The sequence below is a fragment of the Anser brachyrhynchus genome (assembly GCF_964034855.1).
Source record: "Anser brachyrhynchus genome assembly, chromosome: 3".
Classification (NCBI taxonomy): domain Eukaryota; kingdom Metazoa; phylum Chordata; class Aves; order Anseriformes; family Anatidae; genus Anser; species Anser brachyrhynchus.
Genome location: NC_137696.1, coordinates 123668554 through 123691309, shown reverse-complemented (window position 1 = coordinate 123691309; position 22756 = coordinate 123668554). Strand labels below are relative to the sequence as shown.

The 22756-nt window shown below is 44.6% G+C and overlaps 1 protein-coding gene across 4 annotated transcripts in view; it reads left to right on the top strand.

The window, feature by feature from the left end:
- MSRA (methionine sulfoxide reductase A) overlaps positions 1 to 22663 on the top strand; it is a 275643-nt gene extending 252980 nt beyond the window's left edge. For all 4 annotated transcript variants that reach the window (XM_080587436.1, XM_080587437.1, XM_080587435.1 and 1 more), the window contains one exon: positions 21795 to 22663. In XM_080587436.1, the coding sequence (XP_080443562.1) occupies positions 21795 to 21959 (165 nt within the window). In that variant the 3' untranslated portion in view covers positions 21960 to 22663. The remainder of the gene's footprint in view (positions 1 to 21794) is intronic.
- The last annotated feature ends 93 nt before the right edge of the window (positions 22664 to 22756 follow it).

Genomic DNA, 22756 nt, shown 5'->3' with positions numbered 1-22756 from the left:
AAGTGATGTATTGTGGCAGTCTGTCAGATGTAAGCGTTATGTCTGCTTATTTATGCTGAATATTCAGGGACTCAACTCCTCGTTCGGTAGCGTGAATTGAACTTAAATGTCACAGTAGCCATGGCAATTGTGTTAGTCACCTGTAATATGGCAGGGCGTTTTGTATTTGCTGTGACTTCCTCTGCAGCTGGGCTATACCGAGTGCAGAACACAGTTTATACATGTAATATAAGGAATTTCTTCAGAAAAATAAGATGAAATGAATGTTAATTCCAACATTTCTTCGTTCCAAATGTTAAGGAGGCAAAGCCTACATGAGCCATTTATTCCGTGCTTTGTGAAATTTCTTTACCAGAATTGGAATCTTTTACAGGAACCTGATGGTCTTGTTGCTAGAAGTCTGTCCAAGATCCAGAAGAAACTTTTTTTTGGGTTCTTGTCTTTTCCTGTTTTACTGCACTGGAAATACAGAGGCAGTTAAATCTCTTTCTCTCCATCTCGTGTGCACACACGCGTGCACGCAGGCGAACACACCACTTTACACGATGTGTCTGCTTGGCAACTTGTGAGAGTTTTGCTGGCACTTGGGAGAGACCTGAAGGAGTCAAGTGCAGCATTAATGTAAGTTCCCAGTGGCTTAGAGGGAAGCTCATTACTGACCTGGCTTGTGCGTCTTGTTCATTTACAGTAACACTTTAAATATTTAATCGATCTCTCTTTCTTTCCTGTCATGGACCATTTTCCCTCAATTGATTCCTTTTTGGGGGGCAGGGATGGTTGGAATGCATTTATGTTAGTGGAATTCTATCAATTACGCTCGTTAAGAGGCCAGATACAATAGGCCAGTGTGGAATTAGGCTAAGCTTCATGTTGTATTTTTTGTCCCAGATTCTCAAAGCACCACAGAAGTACTAACTAGATAAAGGTGAGGAGCAAAACTCTGCTGAACGTTAGAATACCTCCTTAGTGCCATCTGTTCTGGGTGTTCTGTCAAGGTGAGGGACGGGATGCATCCTAACTGGAGGGAAGGGAAGGGTGCCATGAGAAACACCACTTTTTCAAGCCAAAAAGTGGGTGGTCTTCTTGGTTTCCATCTCCTGAGTCTCCTCACCAGGTCAGGCGATGCTGAGGCACCGTGGTTGTACAGAGATCTTGCACAAGTTTGGCTTGTTCTTGATGAACACGATATTGCCATATAAACCCTAAAAAGAGAGAACTGCGGGTTGTTTGCTTTTCACCTAGTAAGGCTTAGAAAAGATAGTAAGAAAACTTTGGTAGCTGAAGGCAAACACTTCCAGTGGGCAGGCAGAAGGAGGTTTCAGCAAATGTGCTTTAAGATGAACTAACAACACGAAGAGCTACTTCTGGGCCTGTCAAGTTCTTTGCCATTCCTGGTGAATGTGGAAATCACCTTCAAAGTGCGTAATGCTCAAATGGGATGAAATCCACTGCATGCTTCCTGAGTTGCTATTGATTTTAATTTTATTGACCAGCCAAGAAATGCTCGGGTACCTCAGATATGCACTTCAAGTATTCCTGTGTCATCTGGTTTTGTGCTGTCAGTCTTAAATCTAAATGTCCTCAGTTACCCGAGATAACAAATACACATCAAACCAACCCAAACTTGTCCTGTTCCCTGGTAACTTAGCATGAAGTGTTATCCAATAAGTGTTTTTCTTCAAATCGCAGTGACATAGTACGTAGGAAGGAGAAAGGCAGGTTCACGCTCTATGGGAACAAGGTATTTTCACGTACAGGTGTATTTGCTTGTCAGCACAACACTTTGTAATGCTATCCATTATCATACAGCTAAAATGTTCAGCCTTTGAACTCCGAAGCTAGTATCGCCTAACTACAAGGACCAGTATCTGTGCGACTCCATTTATGTTATTACTATTTAAGTAACCATTTAAGTAGCAGGCTCTGAATGCAGTTAAACTGCAAAGACAAATGCTGCTCTTGTCATTATTGATGGTATTTGTCCTTGATACAAGTGCTGTATCTCGGGGAGAGGAGTATTCACGCAGTCGTCCGCTGCTGACTTCCTTGGCACCCTTCATTTCAGTTTTGTTTGGTAAGTGGTGGAGTCTTTGAATGAAGATGCAACATTTCAATTACTCCTCTTTTCTTTCCTGGAAACTGCCAAGGGATAAGAGCTGTGACTGTAATTGAAAATATCACTGCAAAGCCTCAAAATTATTACCACTGAAATTAAAATCTTATTCTTTTACTACTATTAGGCTTCACCTTGAAAAATCATGCCTGAGTTTCAAAGAAGGGAGCATCATGGCTACTAATAATCTTTGAGAACTTGTCAGATTTACACCACTCATTTTCCTACATGTCCACAAAAAGTGTATTAATTGCAAACTTGATTGGCTTTGACCTGGAAACACCACCAGAAATTTTGGCACCCAACTGAGGCACCTAACACGGGAATATAGATGATGGGTTCTTCTGCAGTCATTGAAGCAGTACGGGCACCTCTGGATGGCAAGGCAAATTTTAGGAGGACTGAATTCCTCTCTGGGGTGAATTTCTCTTGACATCAACTCTGGAAGGGATCATGCTCCTAAGGTCAGGTTATCTGGGAGGTTAGCGTGCAGCTGTTCCTACAGCTCTTGTAGAGGTTTTAGATGGAGCCATCCTCCCAGCAGCCACCCTTGACTCGGAGAGACATTACAAAAATATTCTGCATTCACAGAAGTTGACTGCTGAATTAGTGAATGGGTGAAAGAGGAGAAATTCCTTCCAACCTCAGCCTTGCAGGTGGAGCTGGATGCTCCACGTTTCAGGGATGTCTGTCAGTCCCTCTCAGAAGCCTTTCCCTCAACTGACTGATGCTTCAGCAAGCATTAATTTGGGGGGTGAAATCTTCCATGCCAGTTTTCTGCCTCCTCAGACTGATATTTGTAAAGATCCAGCCAAAATTGTTCAGAGGAGGAAGCTGGAGAAAAACATGTTGTTTTCAAAACTAAAACATTTCTCCCAGCCTGTCTACGAGCAGCTCCGGTACCTCCCTGCTGCAGAGCGGGGACCTGAAATTCGGTAAGGAGGCGTCTTCTGCGCACGTTCTGCTTTTCTGACCTCCCTGTGGAAATTTCCCTTACCTTTCCTAATCTACAAGCATTTAAAAAAAAAAATCCCACACATTTGCAGAGATGTCTCAGCATTTAACAGCCGAAGCCTTCAGCATCGTGCTGCTCCGGCTGCGTTGCCGCAGCTTGCTTTCCACATCTCCCCATCAGCAGGGATGCTCCTTCCCTTTGCAGCTGCTGTTTGCTCTTTGCAAATTTGGGAGCTGGGTTCTCCTGGGGCTTTAAAGCAGCGGTACCCAATGCGATGAGGAGGGACAAGATGCCTGGCTAGAGCACAAAAAGGAAAGAAAGCAAATTTGGTACAGGGAGAAGGGAGCAGAGGGGGGATGAGGAGAGGGGGATGAGAGAGCTAATGGGATTGGCATTGCTATGGGCAGCTTGGACACATCAGGGAGGGAGCTGGGAGCAGGAACCTGATGGGAGGACGCCCCTGTTACCTGGTCTGGGAGTCTGCAGGCTTGGAGAGGGACTGGCAAGGTAGGCAAGGAGACAGGCATGAGGAAGGGTCCAGAGGGAGATCAAAACCACCTGAGGATGCGAGGGAGAGGCATAGTCTAAGCATAATTCCCAGTGTTCATCTCAGTCCTGGGTGAAACCCCCATCATAGCACCACAAGCCTGCACAGAGCCTAAATGCTGACCCCCAGGCTGCAATATGCACAGCTGCAGCCCTTCTCTTTTTCCCGGTGCCTCATTTTAAGGTCCTATAGATCCAGCACATGATCCCACACCTCTTTATTTCCCAATGAACACACAGCTTTAAAAGCAACAAACGTGTTAAACTCGCCACAGCAAAGCACTTCTTGCTAGACTTTAACCCAGCCAGTCCAGTGAAAATTCACTTTTTCTGTGCTAGGTATTGGAAAGGAACGAGATACACACGCTTCCAGAGAGGAGAAAGAAAGGAAATCAAGCTGCTTTCATGTAGTCTTTGTAATTATTTTTCTCCTGTTGTTCAGAATTCAAGTTAAAAAAAATAAAAAAAAGAAGGGGAAAAAAAAAAAAAAAGAAGAGGACTCTAACATTTACTGGCAGTAATCATTTCACCATCTGCTCAGGCGTGCTGCTTCCAGAACACACGTCCTCAGCTGCTGAGCAGTCAGCTCTCTGCTCCCCTTCCTTTTGGAGACAGGGATGCCAGCAGTTCCTAAACTGTAACAGCATGAACAAAGCTTTTTTTATTATTATTTCCACCCCCCCCCCTTTTTTTTTTTTCCAATCGCTGGAATTTTTGTCCAAAGGCAGGAGAGTTAGGACTTTTCACCATATTGTTTCAAAGACTGAGCTGTTCCCCCTCTTGCCAGCTCTTCATCTGAGGCCATATCAGCGGCGGAAGCATGGAGAATATTAATGCTTAAATATTTTGGGGTGCCCCAAGGGGGTTTGCTGTGTGGTGGAACCCAACTGACTTCTGGGCTGCTCTCAAGGGTGGATTTAGCTCGTGTTTCTGTAGCTGTACATAGGCGAAGCTTTCGGGGTACACTCAGACCTGGGCATTGGCACCTCTGATTTCTGCTCCCCTGAGCCCTAACGCAGGGCTCAGCTCCCCTCTTTCTGATGGCTTCTTCCTGTCATATTTTAGGTGGTATAGCAAAGCCGCTGCCGAGCTGTTCGACCTCTCTGGCAGCCCAAATCCAGTGTCGGAGCACGGCGCAGAAAGCAGAAGGAGGTGCACCTAGCTAGCAAACGGGCTTTGCTGGCTCCAAGCAGCTCGCGGTGCCGCCCTGCGTGCTCCCGCAGCAGCGCCCTTCAGCTGATGCTGAGCAGAAGCACTTAAGTAAATATATGGCTAATTTAGAGGGCAGAGGGTAACATTAATTAGCTCATCCTGTCCTTGACTGTTTCTGTGTCACTGACTCCCTAATCTATGGCTCTTGCCTTTTCTGTTGTTGTTTCTCGTGGCAATAATAACCCGCGATCTCAGTTTGTGCATTTAAATTCAAAATGAAAAAACATCCATCAGAGAAAGACCCTATTCAATTTTCCCACTGTATAGCCAATGCTTCACAAAGAAATGAGCCAGAGTGAATTCCGAGCCCATTAGGCATGTCCCAGGAGGCACGAATCTATATGCTTACAGATGTGCTTACAGATATAACTCTGCATTAAGAAAAGAACAAAACCCGCTTGACCGAAGATATTTGTTGTAAAACACGATTTAAAGTGCAGCTTTGTACGAAGAAGTGACTCTGTGGGATGGCTGCATGTGATTTTATGTTTGTTTCACGGCATCAAGATCAAATTTGCTCCTTTACAAGCAGAAGAAATGTTATTTGTCTGTCAGCCTCACGCGCTTGCTCTGCTCTCCGTGAGCCAGGCTGGATGGGTCTTTTCCCATCCAGGAATCGGGGTTTCTGATCAGCGTTTGATCCAGCTGAACTGTAATGCGGACTGCAGAGGTAATGGGCAATTGAGGCTGGAGCCTCAAAAACGCTTTGGGAATATCCCTTGTTTCCAGCACGGTGTCTGTGGATGTGCATTAGCTTCCTTATTTTCACCTCCGAGCACGCTGTGATGCTCGGATCAGTTCTTTGCTGCCATTTAAGAGAACATCAGTCCCTGAGATCGAGCGAGTCGGACGTGCTATTTATAAAAGGGTTTTGTGAGCCAAATATTTATCGTTCCCACAGCGCAGGGGTGTGACACGGGGCAAGTCAGAAGATAGGCAGGGAGGACGAAGGGGCTGGGAAGGGACGAAATGGAGGCTGGAGGAGAACACGAAGAGGCAGAGAAAAGAGGAAAAGGGAAACAAGGGAGACGTTCAGGCCTGAAGGAGACCCTAAATATCAGCACCTATTACAAATTTTCCCTGTGCATTGGAAACCCATCCGCCGACCTCGTGTTGCTGTCACCTAGACGTAGATAGGAGCTCCTGTAGGGCCATCGTACCTCCCCTGATGATTACTGTGTGGTGAAGGGGATCATGAAAACCCCCAGGAAGCTTGCTGGGCTTTGAGAACAAATCTTTTGTGTGCTGGGGCGGGTGGGTGCCAGCTACTCGGGGCGAGGTGGGCTGCGGCCCCACGTGGGCTGCGCAGGACGAGCTCGGCCGTGGGGCACAAACGCTGCATGCACCGGCTGAAGAAAATTCATCAGAAACGGTCTGTGCTTGGAGGATTGGGAGAGAGCTCTCTGAAGAGCTTATTCCTTCAATGGCAACAGGGATATTGCAAGCAGGGGCTCAGGGCAGCAGCTTTGAGACCATCTGTGGTGTCAGGCCTGGTGGGAGAGGCCCCGCTGACCCGTGGTGTTGGGAGCATCGCTCCAGGAAAGGGGAGAGGGCAGAAACCCCGACGGACACCGAGGAGGGGGATCAGGGTACGGCAGGAGAGCCCCATCGCTTCCCTCTTGCTCGCTGCAATAACCTAAATGAACAGTTCTGAGATTTTATACCGCGAGCCGCTTCCTAATTAGGACGAGCTTAAAAAGGGCCACTTGGCATCCTTGTCGCCGCGAGCCATGTGCTACCTGCAGCAGGCCAACTCCAAAATGAAACTGATTTTTTCTCTTACCTACATTCTGCATTCAAGCAGCTGCTCCTAACAGGTGCTTGCTCTCTTCCTAGCAGATGGCAACAAAAAATGGGTTTGTTGGCAGGTTTTGCCACAAAGCAGCCTTCTTATCACACATATTGATGTGTATACAAACATACACGCGCGCTATCAGGCTTTCAGTTAAAAAGTAATTCTCCTTCTGATTTAAGGTCAGCCACGTGGGGTCCTAGCGAGAACGGCGCCTACTTTCCTCCTTTGTTGCCTGGGTCTAAAGGCATTCGTGGCTTAGCTGCCACATCGAAACCTGGCAAACATTTGCCCATTAGTTTGCCTCCTCTGCTCTATCCGGAGGACCTTGTGGGAGGAGGAATATGTTAGGTTTAACTGCATTCCTCCATATTTATCAGCGCATCTTTAATAACTCGCACTGGCTTAAATAATGACGAACTAGAAAGGCAGCAGGTTTGAGGCAGGGACTGCCCTGATGTTTTTCTCTTTGCCATTGTTTAGCGTAATATAATAGAAACACAGAAAGCAAATTATCTCTCTCCTTAAATAAAACAAGCAACTGAAAACTAACAGTGGAAGAGAGACGGAGTAAAACGGTTGAACAAAGAAATATAACTGCAGCATCTTATCGCCAGGAAACGCACCCGGGGCTCGGAGTGCTAAATGTGTTCAAAGCTGCCTTGGGGAAGTGCACGGGGAGAGCATTTGTTCCGCGTTCCTCACCCGAAGAGAGACAGCTGTCAAACAAATCCTTACATCCCGCTTGTTAGCTCGGATCCCACCTCCCAGATTTTGCCTGGTAAGGGCTGTAAGCTCGACAAAACGGCGCAAAGCGGTGCCAGATTCGGGGGGCTACAGCATCGCCCCAAAGCCCTTCCCTAGCGCTACTGCTTGCCGTGGGAGTAGCACCAGGAAGACCCCATACTCGCTCTGTTTTGCTGTTCATTTCAAACAAACAGCCTGAGCCAAGACAACCAGATGAGGATGACATCTGGCTATCAAACCTCTGCCAAGTCACTGCTGTTCAGTAGCTGGCAGGGAGATGATGTGCTGCAAATGCCAGGTTCTCACTGAAACACGAAGTGCATTCTCTGCATTTTCTTTGCTTCCTCTCCAGCCATGATCAGTTTGGTGTTTTGTTTTACTAATGGCCAAATGCAAATCTCCCTTCCAGGGGCATAAAATCCACTTCATTGATGCCAGAGGGCTTATCCAACAAGTGGAATTTGACCCCAAAGTCCAAGTTGGTCTCGTATTTTCAAAGCTTGCTGACATTAACTTGTTGACTGTGTTGCCCTCATTCAAACATCCAAGCTCCTACTGTGGGGTGTGTTTGTGGGGAGGGTTGTTAATTGCTTATATGTGAGCAGTTTGTGTCTAACCTCTTGCAGGAAGGAGTAGGTAGAGCTTGGGGCAGGTGGACAAGCTAGAGAGGCTCTGGAGGGCTCTTCCATTACCATATTTCTCTAAGAAGTTGCACCCCTTTCGCAAGAAATCGCAATAGCTTGTAAAAAAACATACTGCAGCATGTGAGAGGAATCAATCACTAATCACAGGTGCACAGAGTTAGAAGATAGCTCACAAGGCTCCATGTCCTACATTGCTTTTTATCATGCTCGGGAGCAATTTGGTCACAGCGACGCAGGGGAAGCTCATTCTGGGCTGGTGTGTGAAGGAGCTGGAGCTGCGTGATGTGACCTGTTCCCTTATGAAGGGTTTTGTTTTCACCCATCCCTCCACGCTGCTGTACTCTCAGCATTTTTGGCAGCTGCCAGAGGGCATGAAAGAAATAACTACACCAGTTTTTGCAGCTGATATTGTGGCCGAGTGTGTTTTCCCCCCTCTTCTGGTAAAATACTTTTGCTGCAGGCAGAAGTAGCCAGTTTGCAGAACTGTAGAAGGAAAGTAATTGTATTAAATAAATATGCAGAGACAAAGCTGAGGCTGTTGAAATTAACTTGCTTTGCAAAGCGTGCAAGTCATATTTATGCTTTTCTAGTCAGCAGCCAAAGTTCAACTTCTTTGCCGCGTACATGCAGGCTTCAGGAGCATTGTGCTTTCAGTCTGTGGGCTTGGAAGCAGAAGCCATCTGCTTTTGAGGGCCCTCACACAAGAAGTGGGTATTAATGCTCGAAAAATTACTCAAATCTTTCAGGTTGCCTTTGGTGAACCAGTTTGCTATGGAAACTAAGTCTAATTTCCATGGTCCATTACCAAAATCTTCAGTGAGGAGTCCACGGATGGGTAGGGATTAGAGAAATTGGATTAATTGTGGCTTGTTTTGGCAACTGCAGCCATACTGGTAACTTACCAGAAGTTTGATCTTCCTAGATAGCTTGTATGGAGCTGATTTCAGAGCAGTGTTCCTTGAGATATGGCCCTAGTGAGGTGATGCAGTGAGTGACACTGGATTTAGTAGATCTCCTTGACCCCAGCTGTGTCCATTTCCCCTTAGCACTTTACAAGTTTTGTCCGTTTTGAGACATGGGCTGGCTCCTGGGGTTTAATTCTGTTGTCTGACAGGCAAGTGTCCCAGGGACATTTGGGGTGTCCTGGAGAGGCATCTTCTGGCTTCTAGATGCTGCTCCAGTGGGATGGGGGCCCCTGTTAGTCTTTTGTCGGATCTGCCAACCTCCTGAGCACGTCTCAGGTACACCGGGCTCACTGCGGGAAAAATAAAGTGTCGAGCTAGCAGCGTTACTCTCCCTTCTGCTCTGAGATCAGTTGATTTCAGCATCAAAAAAGCAAAACCAAACTGATCTGTATGGAAATTCAGGATGGTACAAGCTTATTCAATGGTGATTTCATCTGCTGGCTCCAGTGTAGATCTCATAAAGAGTAAATTCAAGCCATAACAATTTTTTTCCAGTCATCAAAAATACTGTCTGTCTGTGCTAGAGTAATAGATCGGGATATTTTAAATTAAAATCAAATTTGATCGATGATTTGTCAAATATGGGGGTGTGTCTTTGCATTGAAAGGTATGTGTGGATGCTGGTACTTAGCTTGAATCAGATTTGATGCTATGTAACTGCTCAAAGTGAAATGTCATTCTGAATATCTAGCTGAATCTATGCTTTATATATCTTTAGGAGAAGTCCTTATAACATGTCCTTATAAAATATCATGCCCTCATAACACTTTTCAGGTTTGAAATGAGGAGACATTTCTTCTCAGAAAGAGCAGTCAGGCATTGGAGCGGGTTGCCCAGGGAGGTGGTGGAGTCACCGTCCCTGGGGGTGTTCAAGGAGAGGTTGGACGTGGTGCTTGGGGACATGGTTTAGTGGGTGACATCGGTGGTAGGGGGGTGGTTGGACCAGGTGATCTTGGAGGGCTTTTCCAACCTTAATGATTCTCTGATTCTGTGATTCTTCTTGTAAAGCAATCAGTTAACTTCTGGAACTATCATGGCTGTATGGTATATTCATGTCCCCACAAAAAATAATTTTCTTGATTTTATTCAAGTACTTGAGAGCAAAACTTTTTCCGGAGAAGATAACAAAAAGCTAATCCAGGTTTCCAAAAGCATGTGCACAATTATTGTTAGTAAGCAGCTTAACCAACCTGAAAGCAAACGCTAAACGTTCCAGATCTTAGTCTTATTAAGCTTGTGTGTTTCCTACCACTTAAAAGTCTATCAAAAACCTAAAGATCTGGGAAAATGAGATTTTCTGGAAGGCAAGCTTTAAAGTTTACCTCCTTCTTTTCTTAAACAAGAAGGCGATGCCTCTATTTACATGCTGTTTCTGGAACTCAGACGGAGTGAGTACATCACTGCTGCAGTGTTTCATGGAACATCCTTTGTTTATTCACACTGTGCCACTTTTAAACTTCAGATGTAAACAACAAAGGCTTCTTTGTATTTCACACTATCTCATACTCACTACCTTATGAAGTCCAAAGCCAAAACACTGTGGAATTTTACCCTCCTCACACTTTCTTCTGCTTGTTGGATGCGTTCTTCCATCCTTTCCTATTTATAGTAGCTGCAAAACTACTTATCCAATTAAAATGTGCTCTGTTCATTTTCTCTTGACTTTTCAGTCCTTGGTATGGGATTAAAATTGTATTCCCTGGTAACCATTTCAAATATAATTTTAGTAGTAATTATGCATATATTCAATAACAGAAACAATTTGTCATTCTGAAGGATCCAGATTGCTTTAAAGTGGTCGACCTGTCTGTGATCTGCTACACAGATGAAAATCCAGAAAAAAATTCGCCGAACTCAGTTGGTCAGACAGAGAGGTCAGTTGACCCAAGCTGGAGAGGCAGCAGATGTCTGGCAGCACACAAGAGAGTACAGTTTCCATTTCGAACCAGAGTGGGAAGTTCATTTGGAAATTTCACAAAACTGGAGCAGCACTGACTCTTGAGAACATCGCGCTTCTGCTGCTGAGAAGTCCCCTCTGCCTTTTTCACCATGGGGAAGGGCCTCAATTTTACGTTTCATTTGACATCCAGTGGCCAGGCTATGAGTTGTGTCTGCATGAATCTTGTGCTGGATCCAGTTCTTCTCTGCTTGCAGATGCCTGGGGGTATGGACCCCTCTTCTCTTCTCTTGTCTTCTGTCTTCTCTTCTCTTCTCTTCTCTTCTCTTCTCTTCTCTTCTCTTCTCTTCTCTTCTCTTCTCTTCTCTTCTCTTCTCTTCTCTTCTCTTCTCTTCTCTTCTCTTCTCTTCTCTTCTCTTCTCTTCTCTTCTCTTCTCTTCTCTTCTCTTCTCTTCTCTTCTCTTCTCTTCTCTTCTCTTCTCTTCTCTTCTCTTCTCTCTCTCTCTTCTCTCCTCTCCTCTCCTCTTCTCCTCTTTCTCTTTCTCTTTCTCTTTCTCTTTCTCTTTCTCTTTCTCTTTCTCTTTCTCTTTCTCTTTCTCTTTCTCTTTCTCTTTCTCTTTCTCTTTCTCTTTCTCTTTCTCTTTCTCTTTCTCTTTCTCTTTCTCTTTCTCTTTCTCTTTCTCTTTCTCTTTCTCTTTCTTTCTCTTTCTCTTTCTCTTTCTCTTTCTCTTTCTCTTTCTCTTTCTCTTTCTCTTTCTCTTTCTCTTTCTCTTTCTCTTTCTCTTTCTCTTTCTCTTTCTCTTTCTCTTTCTCTTTCTCTTTCTCTTTCTCTTTCTCTTTCTCTTTCTCTTTCTCTTTTTCTCCTCCCGTTCTGTGCTTATCTCCATTGGAAAGGCAAGGACAGGTTATTCAGGCACTTTTAGACACTTTGCTGTGTTGCATACAGTCCTGATCTATACATATAATCTAGATGGAACCTTTTGAAGACAACCAGCGTAGCATGGTGGTCAACTTTTCTTTTCCCAGGGATCAATATCTTCTTTTTGTCATGCCATCCCCCTAAGATGAATTTAAGCACAGAATTGAGATCTGATGAGTCCATCCATTTAGGTAGAAGATTTAACATATAGCACAGGAGTGTTTAAGCAGGTTTAATCAGAAACTCAATCTAACTATATTTGTTTGGGACAGAAGGTGACATTGGTTGAAACCTCTGGCCAAGACAAATTGTTTTGCTGTAAGTTGCTAGGAGTTTTTGTTCCAAGTTAGATCCCTTTGAGAACAGCCTTTCCTTATGTAAGAAACCAGCAATTGAGACTGAAAAAGACTTTAATGGTGACAGCACATAGTTTAAAGGGGGAAACTAGTGGTAGGTGTTTTAAGAGAATTGTTGTTCACTCTACGATATCCTCCTGTGGCTGAGAGAAAGCTTGGCTGAACGAACAGTATCACCCAGATCCCTTTGACCTCAGCATGGCCAGAGCTTCCCTTGCAGTCTCAGCTGACTTAGGAGCTGTGGGGCATGTTGTATCATAACTTTCTTCATATCTGTGGTGACTGCGGTAGCTTTGGTCAGGATCCTCATCACGCCAAGCAGTAGTACCGGGATCCTCATCATGCCAAGCATATGCTCATAGTGAGAAACAGCGTGTGCCCCACAGAGTGGGAATTAAAAAAGATGAGTAGCATTAGTGCCACTTTGATAAATGAGAAACAGAAGCAGAAAGAGAGAGACTGGGAGAGCTTGTTTTGCTGAAAGTCACCAGGGCTTTCAGAGGAGAGCCGGGTGATAGCTCTGCTGCTCGAGGAAGTAGCCTCTGGGCTTTCACCACGAACAACTCTAAAGAGGGTGGACAACACTATCCAAATCATCTCCCAGCTTTCTGAGGAAGGGATGGTTTAGCGTTACATGGTCTTGAGAGGCTGAATAGAAAAACAGAGCTTGTTATTAGAGGCACAGTAAATGGCAGAGATGACAGGTTGCTCAACGATTTCTATTATAAGTATCTTTTTTCAGGCATTCTGATATACCAATTTTTCGGATTTCAAAAGTAAATTTTTGTGCTTGGTGTCTGAAAGTTTTTCTCCCAATTACAGCTGAAGTCTCTTCTGTATTTTTCAGGATAAGTTTAGGAAGACATAGATTGTTTATACATCTTAAAAATTCATCTTTCCTGAGAAGCCGTCATGCCTATATATTGTGGAAGAAATACTTGATATAAATCCAGTGTTGATTCCAGTGAGAGCAATAAAATGATAGCAATGTAAGAGCAGAGCTGAACCGAGCCCTCTACCTTAAACATGTGAAATGAGCATTTTTACTTCTACATTGCGACTCCCCTTAAATGAAAAATAATTGGAGTGCCTTCCATTTATTGCAAGGGATATGTACACAAGAGAGTACCTTGCATCATGCAGGCTGGTCTGCACTTTGCAGCGAAGCATGGCTTGGAGATAACAGAGCTAATGGAAGTGGTAAAGTCAACACAGCGTTTAAATGTGGAGTGTTTTCCTCTGCTCACAGACAGCACGGACTTGCCTCATCTTAGCATTACATGGCTTCTGGACCTGAGTTAGCTTCTCAGCATCGTTCAGGTCTGCACGGCATGGAGATACCAGCTCTGGTTTGCACTGGCCTGGTAGATTCTGCACTAAGCTTCACTGCTGACATGTGGGCTGTTATCAGTGGCCCCATCTCCGTTTGGACCCATCCCATTTTTGCTTTAGGAACACAAGAGTAATGGATGAGCGTTCAGTGAAGAAGAGTCTGCTGTCTCAAACCGCGGAATAGATTTCAGCTTTAGATCACTGAAAGTCAGAACAGGGCATGTCTTTTCTTAGCCATCATAAATTATCCATGCAGGATGTACAGTAAAAGGCTGTTTGGCTGCGTTAAAATTGGCTAGACAAACAGAATTTCCATCTCTCTCAATGGCTCCTTCAACACCTAATTAGTTCCCAGATGCTAGTTGAACAAGATGTCTTTTATCTTTGCTAATGTTATCTTCCTATACCTCCTAAATGCCCCCTGGTGCCATTCTTCACTTTCATCTCTCGTCCCTCAAGAGAAGGCCGGACGGGTGTTCAGGAAGCTCTATTCTGAAGGTCAAGCTTGTAAAGACTGTGGGTCAAGTTGATCCTGTTATACCAGCCAGTACCTGGAGCAAAAGCTTTGAATCCAGAATTAGACTGATGTGATGGAGAGGAGGGTACGACTTCCTTTCCGTGCACGTTTCTAGGATCAGTATCCAACAGGAAAAAATAGAACCACGAATTTTATTTCACTGTCAGTTCCATTTAATACAATTTAGGACAAATTCGATGTTCGTCTTTTCCCGTTGCTAGAAGGTGCAAAGTCTGTATAAATCTGCCGTTTCAGCTGGCATAACTGCTTGTTGTGGGCAAAGAGAAAGCACACTCAGATGTAAAACAGCAGGAAATATCAGACTGCACCCCTGATCCTTCCTGGTCCCTCAGAGCATTACCACTCGGCACCTCAGTTATGTTAATACCCAGGCTATCGGCCAACAGTGATTTACCTTGGCAGGTCTGATTTATATCTGAGCCCAGCAATTCTCTCCCCTCTGGCAGGAATGAGTGACCAAACAGCCTCCTTCAAGCTAAGTATTTATCAGAGCAAGCAGATCTTCAAACCAACAGAGCAGACTATATATATACATACAGCTTTCCCCTAAGGCTCGTGAAGCCGTGTCTCTAGCTCGGTTCAGTTTACTCAGTTCAGATGATGTGCTCTGTTGTGTGTGTGGTTTTTGTCAATAGACTCAAAGCTCCGACACAGTCACTTTTGCAGTTTTATAGATTAGAATCAATCTGTTCTTCAGCTAAGCACTTTGCACCATCATCTTTTAAGTATCTGTTGTATTTCTTTCTTATCTGCATTTTCCCTGTGCTGCACTGGAAAAGTACCCTCGTATAAACAATTCCAACAGACTCGTGTAGCAGCATTTCTCCACTTTGACCAGGTTATGGGTGGTCCCTGTAGGATGATTATGTCTCCAGATTTATCCTGTAGTCACACCGCAGCTAGTTTTCTATCGCAGAAAAGACCAAGGCAAGTTGTGAAGACAGCAAATTTCACCGTTTCTGCTCTTAGATCCATATGCCCACACTACGGAGCATGCAGAATTTGTACCAGCGCATTTGGATCATTCCCAGTTTCAGTCTTGCCCAATTTGCAGCTGCAAAGTTCTGAGTTTCGACAGCTTCCCTGCGAGGGTATTAATAATACTTACAAATTACACAGCACTCCAAAACCCTGTGCAAGCATTAGCTAATTGTGTAGCACTCCAAAGCCCTGTGCAAAACATTAGCTAATCAATTCTTGCAGCACCTATCGAGTGTATCAATATCCTCCAGTCCCTTGTGCAGAGAGGTAAATGGAAGCAGAAGAATGTGGACACCTGCTCGGAGCCACGTTTTCCTTTGCTCCCACGTCTTCCTTGGCAGTGCCGCCCGGCTGGCTCGCTGTGGGTGAACACGTGGTTTCCAAAAAGAGGTCACCTCTGTGGATGTGAATGCAGATTTTACCAGCTAGACATGATTTCAGCCCACTGCGGGGCTCTGCTGAGGTCACTGACATTGATTAGATTGGGAAAACCAACATCAGTAAGTGACATAGAGAAGGCTGGGCCAAGCACAGCAAACTGTTAATGTTAGCTAGAATAACAGCCAAGTGTTTACCGGTGTGGTGATCCAGCCGACTGAAGGCAGCACAAAGGAAACACTTTAAAATAATATATCGGTGAGGTGATGCATCTAGGAGGCACACCTGCTGCCGTCCTACAGAGGACTGGGTCCGTGCGACTAATTCCTGCAGGCCTTGTGAAATAACACAGCTCCTTCACCCCTTAGTGCTTCCAAACAGAAGAACCCAGCTTCAGGGTTGCTGATGATGATAGAAGGTTTTGGGTAACCGATACAATATGGGGGAGCCCTACACATTTTACACAGGCTGGAGCACTTAGCATCATGAGGTTGCTTTCCATACAGTTTGACACCAAGGATGGATGATGATCCAGAAGCACGGGCTGTCACAGGTGTCAAGGTTCCTCGCGGCATTTTCAACATCAGAGATTTTACAGGGAGCATTAGAAATGCAGTAGCTCGGTGGAACTCGCTGAGACACGAGACAAACTGGGTATTTCGGCTGAGCACAGGCTGTAAGCTTGCTTTTAAAGTGCATATTGAATCAAGCGCAGGATGATGCTATTTTTATTAAAAGCCACAAAATGCTTGAAACCAATTAATACTCCACTGCTTTACTAATGCCTCTGCTCAGAAAATTAAATGCTTGCATTTAACAAAACCAATTCTAAAGCTTTTTCTGTCAAAATTATAAGTGGGTTCAACCCCTCCTCTAAACTTCATGAACTGTGCATTTTCAGCACAACATACCAAAACGCCAATGACTTCCAGTCCAGTCCTTCAAGTATTTGGAGGTACAAGGGAATTGTGCTTTTCTGGCACAGTTCATTCCCAATTCTTAAGGCACTTTATGAGCACTAGCTACTTCCGTCTGAATATAAACAAGGAGCCAAACACCTTGAATGTGTTGTTGCCATGCTGTAATGTCAAATGATTAAATATTTTGACAGACTTTGGCTCAATATAATCAGCTGGCTACAAAAAGCTGAAGCAGCAATTATTGTCAGTTCAGAGGGCAGCAACAAATCCAAGCGCAGGAGCACCGCGTGCTAAATACAGTTGCTTGGGAATAAGTGAAGGACAACCCTCTGGTTACACCGGTTTGGTTTATTCCTTGGCAGTCTACCATATAAATTCCCCTTCTGAGGACAGCATTTCACATCACCTAGCACAACTGAGCTGAACCAGTGGAACGAACTGATTTCACTGACATGCAGGCTGTGCTGCGTCCCAGTGACTCGATGCATGGCCTTTGGGTGACAAAGCGAGAACATCTAGAAGATGGTACCGTCTCTGCAAAAGACGAGGATGTCCCTTAAAATCTTTCTAACTGCATCTGCACGTCGTGGGTACCCCTCATGATGGCTGAGATGGGACTGGGAGTACTGTTTTAGGTGGCAGATGGTTGGATAACCAACTGGCAAAGTGCAAATGGAAGAAAAAAGTAGGGTTTGATTGCTGCAGTCCATGGTGGTGAGTGTCCAAAGTCATGTCTACTGATAGTTTGTGCCACTTGGTCGTCCTGTACATGCACTGTACGGCAGCAGCTCCGCTCTAAACAGTGCCTGAGAGCACACCTCCAGCCTTGGTGCCACCAGGAGGGAAACTGTTTCTTGTCCAGTACGTGCTGCAGAAGTCCAGATATCTTTATCCAGGAGAACTGCTCCAGTTCACTGACCCACTAATGTATTTTCCTTATGAAAGCTGAGCATTTTCAGAATTGGTTCTAAGGCAAAGCATCTGCAAAGCTTGAAGCATCCATGAAGGACCTGACACAGGCAATACTATAGCAGGAAGCTTCATACTGCCCATGTCTGTGTTCACAACTGAGGAATTTGGGATTTCCCTGCACCAAGTCCTGGTCACAGCTTGGCGGAGCTGTCTCAAGAGGTTCAGAGCAAATCACTGAACAGGGGCAGGTCACCAAGGTGGAAGTTGTCTACGGGTAGGGAAGGAACATAAATTGGGAATTTCTTGCACACCAGCATCTTGGATAAGCTGCGGTCTAAATTGGCCTTGCTGCTGAGGGAAGGGAAGGTGGGCTCCTTCTGTGTTTAAGACGCCTCCAAGATGATCCAGCAGAACTAAAGGCATTTTGCACTGCAGGCTGAGTATCACAAGTTGGTAGACACGCACAGAATATGGTGTTTCAGAGAACAGTTGATGTGACTTTAGAAGAGGAAACTCTTGTCTTGCAGACGTAGTTTTCTGAAGAGATCCAGTGAGTTAAAGGCAGCCAGGTGCTGTGGATTAAGAGGAAAGTTTCCCTTCTGAATAACTGGTTATAGTCAGGAAGTAAAAGACACAAATAACAGGGCAGTTTTCACAATGAAGGGAGATTACCAGGTATCTGTCTTGGGAACCCGTGCAGTTCAATATCCTCATAAAAGAGCTGGAAAAGGGAGACAGTTGACAGTGACGTGCTGCAATCTGCTGATGGTATAGAGTTATTCCATGTAAGCAAAAGTAGACATGACTACAAAAAGTTGCAGAGGAATCTGACAATATCAAATGTCTGGGCAATAAAATAGCTGCTGAAATTCCATGTCGATAAAAGTCAAGTGCAGACACAATGATAGGGTTTAAATTAGCCCGCAAAAGAGGTCCTGGCATCATTGCAGATGGTTCTTTGAAAACGTCTGCTCAGTGCTCAGCAGAGGTCAGAAAGGCAAGTGGAATGCAAAGAATTTCTGGGAAAGAGATGGCGAATAAAAGCGAAAATGTAAGTACACCACTGAGTAAATCCGCAGTGATCTTGAATAGAGTGCAATTCCAGTCACCCCACCTCAATGAGGCGGTAAAATAGAACCAGAAAGGATGCAGAAAAGGGCAAGAAGGCTGACCTGAGTTATGAGTGGGGAGTCTAAACAGCCTCAAACCCTGAAGCCCGCAGAAGAAATGACTGAGCAGGATTAAGGCAGAGGTGTAAAATCAAAATCTCCATGGACAGAGCGAATAAGGAATTAGTTTCTGCAGCAGGTGATGTAATGACATGGTCAGGCAACAAGCTCAAAGCAAACAACAGGGATAACAGACTTTTGCAGGTTATAGTAAATTGGGAAACTCATCAAACAAAATATTTTACATTCCGGAAGCACAGGGTGTTTAAAAAAGTGGTAGCGCTGTGGTTCCCAGTGCTGGCTCCAACATGTTCATGCTCTAGCACCTATCCTGATGTACTGAGTTGGCCGTGTCCCCTTTGTCTTTCTTGGCTGGGCAAGACTTGGGTTCTGGTTTGGTTTGGCCTCTGTCTGCTGAAGCCTGCCAGGTTTTTGGGGGCTGGATTATAGTCTGCTAAAGGATGGCTGTGACCATGCAGTATGATCTCTTGCATGACAAAAGCCACAGAAGTCCCTTGAATGAATTAATGAATTAGTTCTGTTTGAACTGTAGTGGAATATTTGGGTAGAAAAAAGATCCAACAGTATTTTAAATTTTTTTTGCACTGTGGAAAAGGTCCCAAGCATCGATTCCACTCTCCCTCATTTGGTCCTTCCCATTTCTTCCTGCAGATGCTGCAGTAGCCCTTTTGGCTGCAGCATCTTATTGGGAGCTCACATTGGATGGCTCAGGAATCGTGTGGACTAAAAAGCAAGGACTAAAAAGTCTGCTAGAACAGGATTGTTGTCAAATTATGTCTGCCTCAGTGGCAGGAAATCAATCAAGAGTGGGCTGATTTACACCTGCCAGAGCCAGCACATCATGAACTTCATCATCTTTCCCAGTGATGTTTTTATCTTTGCACTGACACAGTAAGTGCGAGGAAAATATTTTCCCATTTAAAATCAAAACATTCAAGGTAGTGTTTGGCAAAGTGTTGGAGCCTGGGGTTCCCACTGCCTCTGAAAAGAGTGCTGGTATCTTTTGCTAATGACCAAAGTGCAATATAATGAGTTGTCTTGGGCTTCTGCTTTATTTAGCGTGCAGTGTTTTAATAGGATGTTAGTAATTCTGAAAGGGATAAATGATGTTTATGCCCTCTTGTGGTATGTTATTGAACAGAATGGATTTTCTAGCTGACAAAATTAGGCCAATGATGGAAAAGTCCCAGGTAAAAATCTGTAACAAATACTGTTTTGCACAGTAGAAAAATATCCATCCCTCCAGCAGCATCCTCATGACTCAGACAAGGGGGGAAGCCAATTTTGCATGCATTTACAGCAGCAAGTAAATGACTAATGCCCATGATGACAGAGTTTGTGCCATCTTTCTGCAGTGAAGATAATGTTAAAAGTGCTTTTCTTTGCTAGAAATGTTAGAAAGTAAGTGAAATACTGCTTCTAAAAGCAGCTGTGTTGACACCTCATTGTTAGTGGTTGCCAACCTGTTGTGATACATACCTTCATATTTTTTATCTTCTTTGCTAATACATCTGACAGGTAAGTAATCTGCTTCCCCTGGGACAAAACCTGTCCCAAAGATGAAAAACATGGTTCAGGGATGTTATGTGGGAAAATATGGCCAGATTCTGTGAAATTGGACTTGTTATCCCTCTGTGTTCAAATACAGGATCATACCATGAATGAGCTAGTCCACAGCTTCCTAACCATAGAATCATGAAATGGTTTGGGCTGGCATGGACCTTAAAGACCATCGAGTTTGAACCCCCTGCCATGGGCACGACCCCTGCTCCCAGCCCAGGCTGCCCCCAGCCCCATCCAGCCTGGCCTTGGGCACTGCCAGGGATGGGGCACCCACAGCTCCTCGGGGCAGCCTGCGCCAGGGCCTCACCACCCTTATCGTGCCAAATTTCTCCCTAATGTCCGATCTAAACCTGCCCTCTTTGAGTTTAAAGTCTTCACCCCTTGTCCTGTCCCTACACCCCCTAAAAAAGAGTCATCAAGTATGTAGAAGACCATTATAAAGAGGAAGGGAATAATTTCCTTTCCACATCCATGATGAATATGACCAAAAGAGTGGGTTTAAATGAAAATTGTGGGCTTAATCCAGGCTAGGCTTTAACCTTTCTAAAAGGATGGTAACTATTAGAATGGGCTCTTTGAGGGACTTTGAGTATCTGAAGATCTCTGAGGAACAGCTAAATGTCTGCTGGGAGTAAGGTGGCTATTGTGAGTTGTGTCATGATGAAAGAAGTTGGACTAGATGACTTACTACAGGTCCTTCCAGGTCTGGTTTTGTGCCGCTGTGTGATGGTTTCCTTTTATTTGCTTTATTTTTCAGTTTGATAAGATGACACATATTTGTCTGGTAATCAGTTTATATGCTAACCCTTTGTTCTTAAAGTTGATCTTGCTGTCAAGCCTGGCTGACAGCAATGCAGCTCTACCTACGTCCAGTGCTTCAGAGGTGTACTTTGCAACAGCAAACACTGTAGTCTGACACCAATTAAAGTGCTTATTAGATTATCATGGACTGCAGAGAACATGAGTTATGTCCCCACTGAGATGAGGACCAGCTCCAAAATGTTGGTGTTCACCAGTTTCCTTAGAAAAGAAAAAATCAGTAGGTAAAATGTATGGCAATTCATGTGAAAAAAGAAGTTCCCTCCATCAGAAACCTTTCAGGAGTTTCAAATTCGGTTGAGGGATATCAGAAGTTAAAGTCTAATTTAAAATCCCCACCCACATTCCTTCTTCTCCTGCAAAGTGATTACTGCTACTGGTCCACGCGTTGGCAAATCTTCTTTCAGAGATGAGCCATAATTTGCCTTAAAAGTACCTTCTGGCCATGGTGGAAGCGTTCGTTTTGAAGAAGGGGTTTGCAGCAACTGTGAAAAGAGCCCAAATGTTCTTATTTCCCACTGACATCAGTGGGGCTCAAATTTCATACCGAAACTCTTCTTGGCATGAGCCAGTTTGGGCTGGAAGAGACATTTCCAAACAAAGGCACCTGCCAGGTAAAGTCCTCGGACCCCTGCAAGGCAGCTCGCCAGGCTCGATCAAAGTCTGCTCTGCTGCCTCTCACATCTGTTTTCCACTTCTGCTGATGGCACCACATCCTTGCCTGGTGTGGCTGATAAAGAGGAGAGAACGAATGTGTGGCCAGAGCAAATTAAACAAATGAGCCATTAAAACTGGAGGGTGCACTACCTCTTCTCGCTGACGTGTGCTTTGGTGCCTGCAATGTGTCCTGCTGAAATTATGTGTGAGTGAGGATAAAGGGCTTTCAGGGATGTGCTACAGCTGTGGTCCAAGCACTGAGAGATGTCTGTGGCTGCTGCTGAGAGGAAACCTAATGTCAGGCATCAGCAGAGAAGCCAACAAACCACTAATGGCTCTCCATGTTGTTTCTTGACAGGTATTGACAGAGAGCGGTTTTGGGACCATCACAACAGAAATCCGCGAGGCTCCGGAGTTTTATTACGCCGAAGATTACCATCAGCAGTACCTCAGCAAGAACCCCGACGGATACTGCGGCCTCGGGGGAACGGGGATTTCCTGCCCGATCGGGATCAAGAAATAGCCTCTGCTCATGCCACCACCTCCACTTTGTTCTAGAGGGTTGTTTGGAAAAGGTCTGACAGCACCAATAGGTCTTTCAGTACGCCCACAGCACCAGTGCATAAAGATTTGGGAACCCTGATGGGGCGTGGCTTTCTGTAATCTGAGTAGCTTCCAATTCACTGGCATTAAAAGCCAAAGCAGAGTCAGAAATTGCACCTGTTGGCAAGCACAGCTCCTTGCTCTGTGCAGTTCCCTGGGTTTCCTTGCATTCTCGTAATCTGGAGAGGAAAGAAACTTTTAAAAGTTTGGCTTGAAATGCTGCTAAAGTGATGAATTAGGGGGTGGCTGCACCTGTTATCCACTTTGCATAGCTACTGCTTATAGAAACCCTTATTTTCTTGAGTTAATGAATTTGCTCGTGCTGGAGCTTTGACTTCTGGAGACATGGTTGGGCTCATCTTAACTATCACAACTCTGTAGCTTGATGTCTTTGAGAATGATAAATTTATAAGATCCATAATTCTCTTACAATTCCACTTTCACAGCAACATGTAGTATCACCTATAGTGCCTATTTTCAGGAGCAATTTTAGTACAAAAAAAAAAAAGGTAAAAATTGTAATGTGATACTTCTTTTTTTGACAGTTCCAAAAATGTATAAACACAAAAAGAAATCAATTTTGTTTCCTGCGCTACAATAAATTATAAAGAAAGGAGAGAAAAATGTTGTCTGCAATGTGTTCCATGCCTCTAAATATATGTCTGGGTAGATCTGGAAAACATATCCAGTAGTATAAAAAGCTGCAACCTACTAATT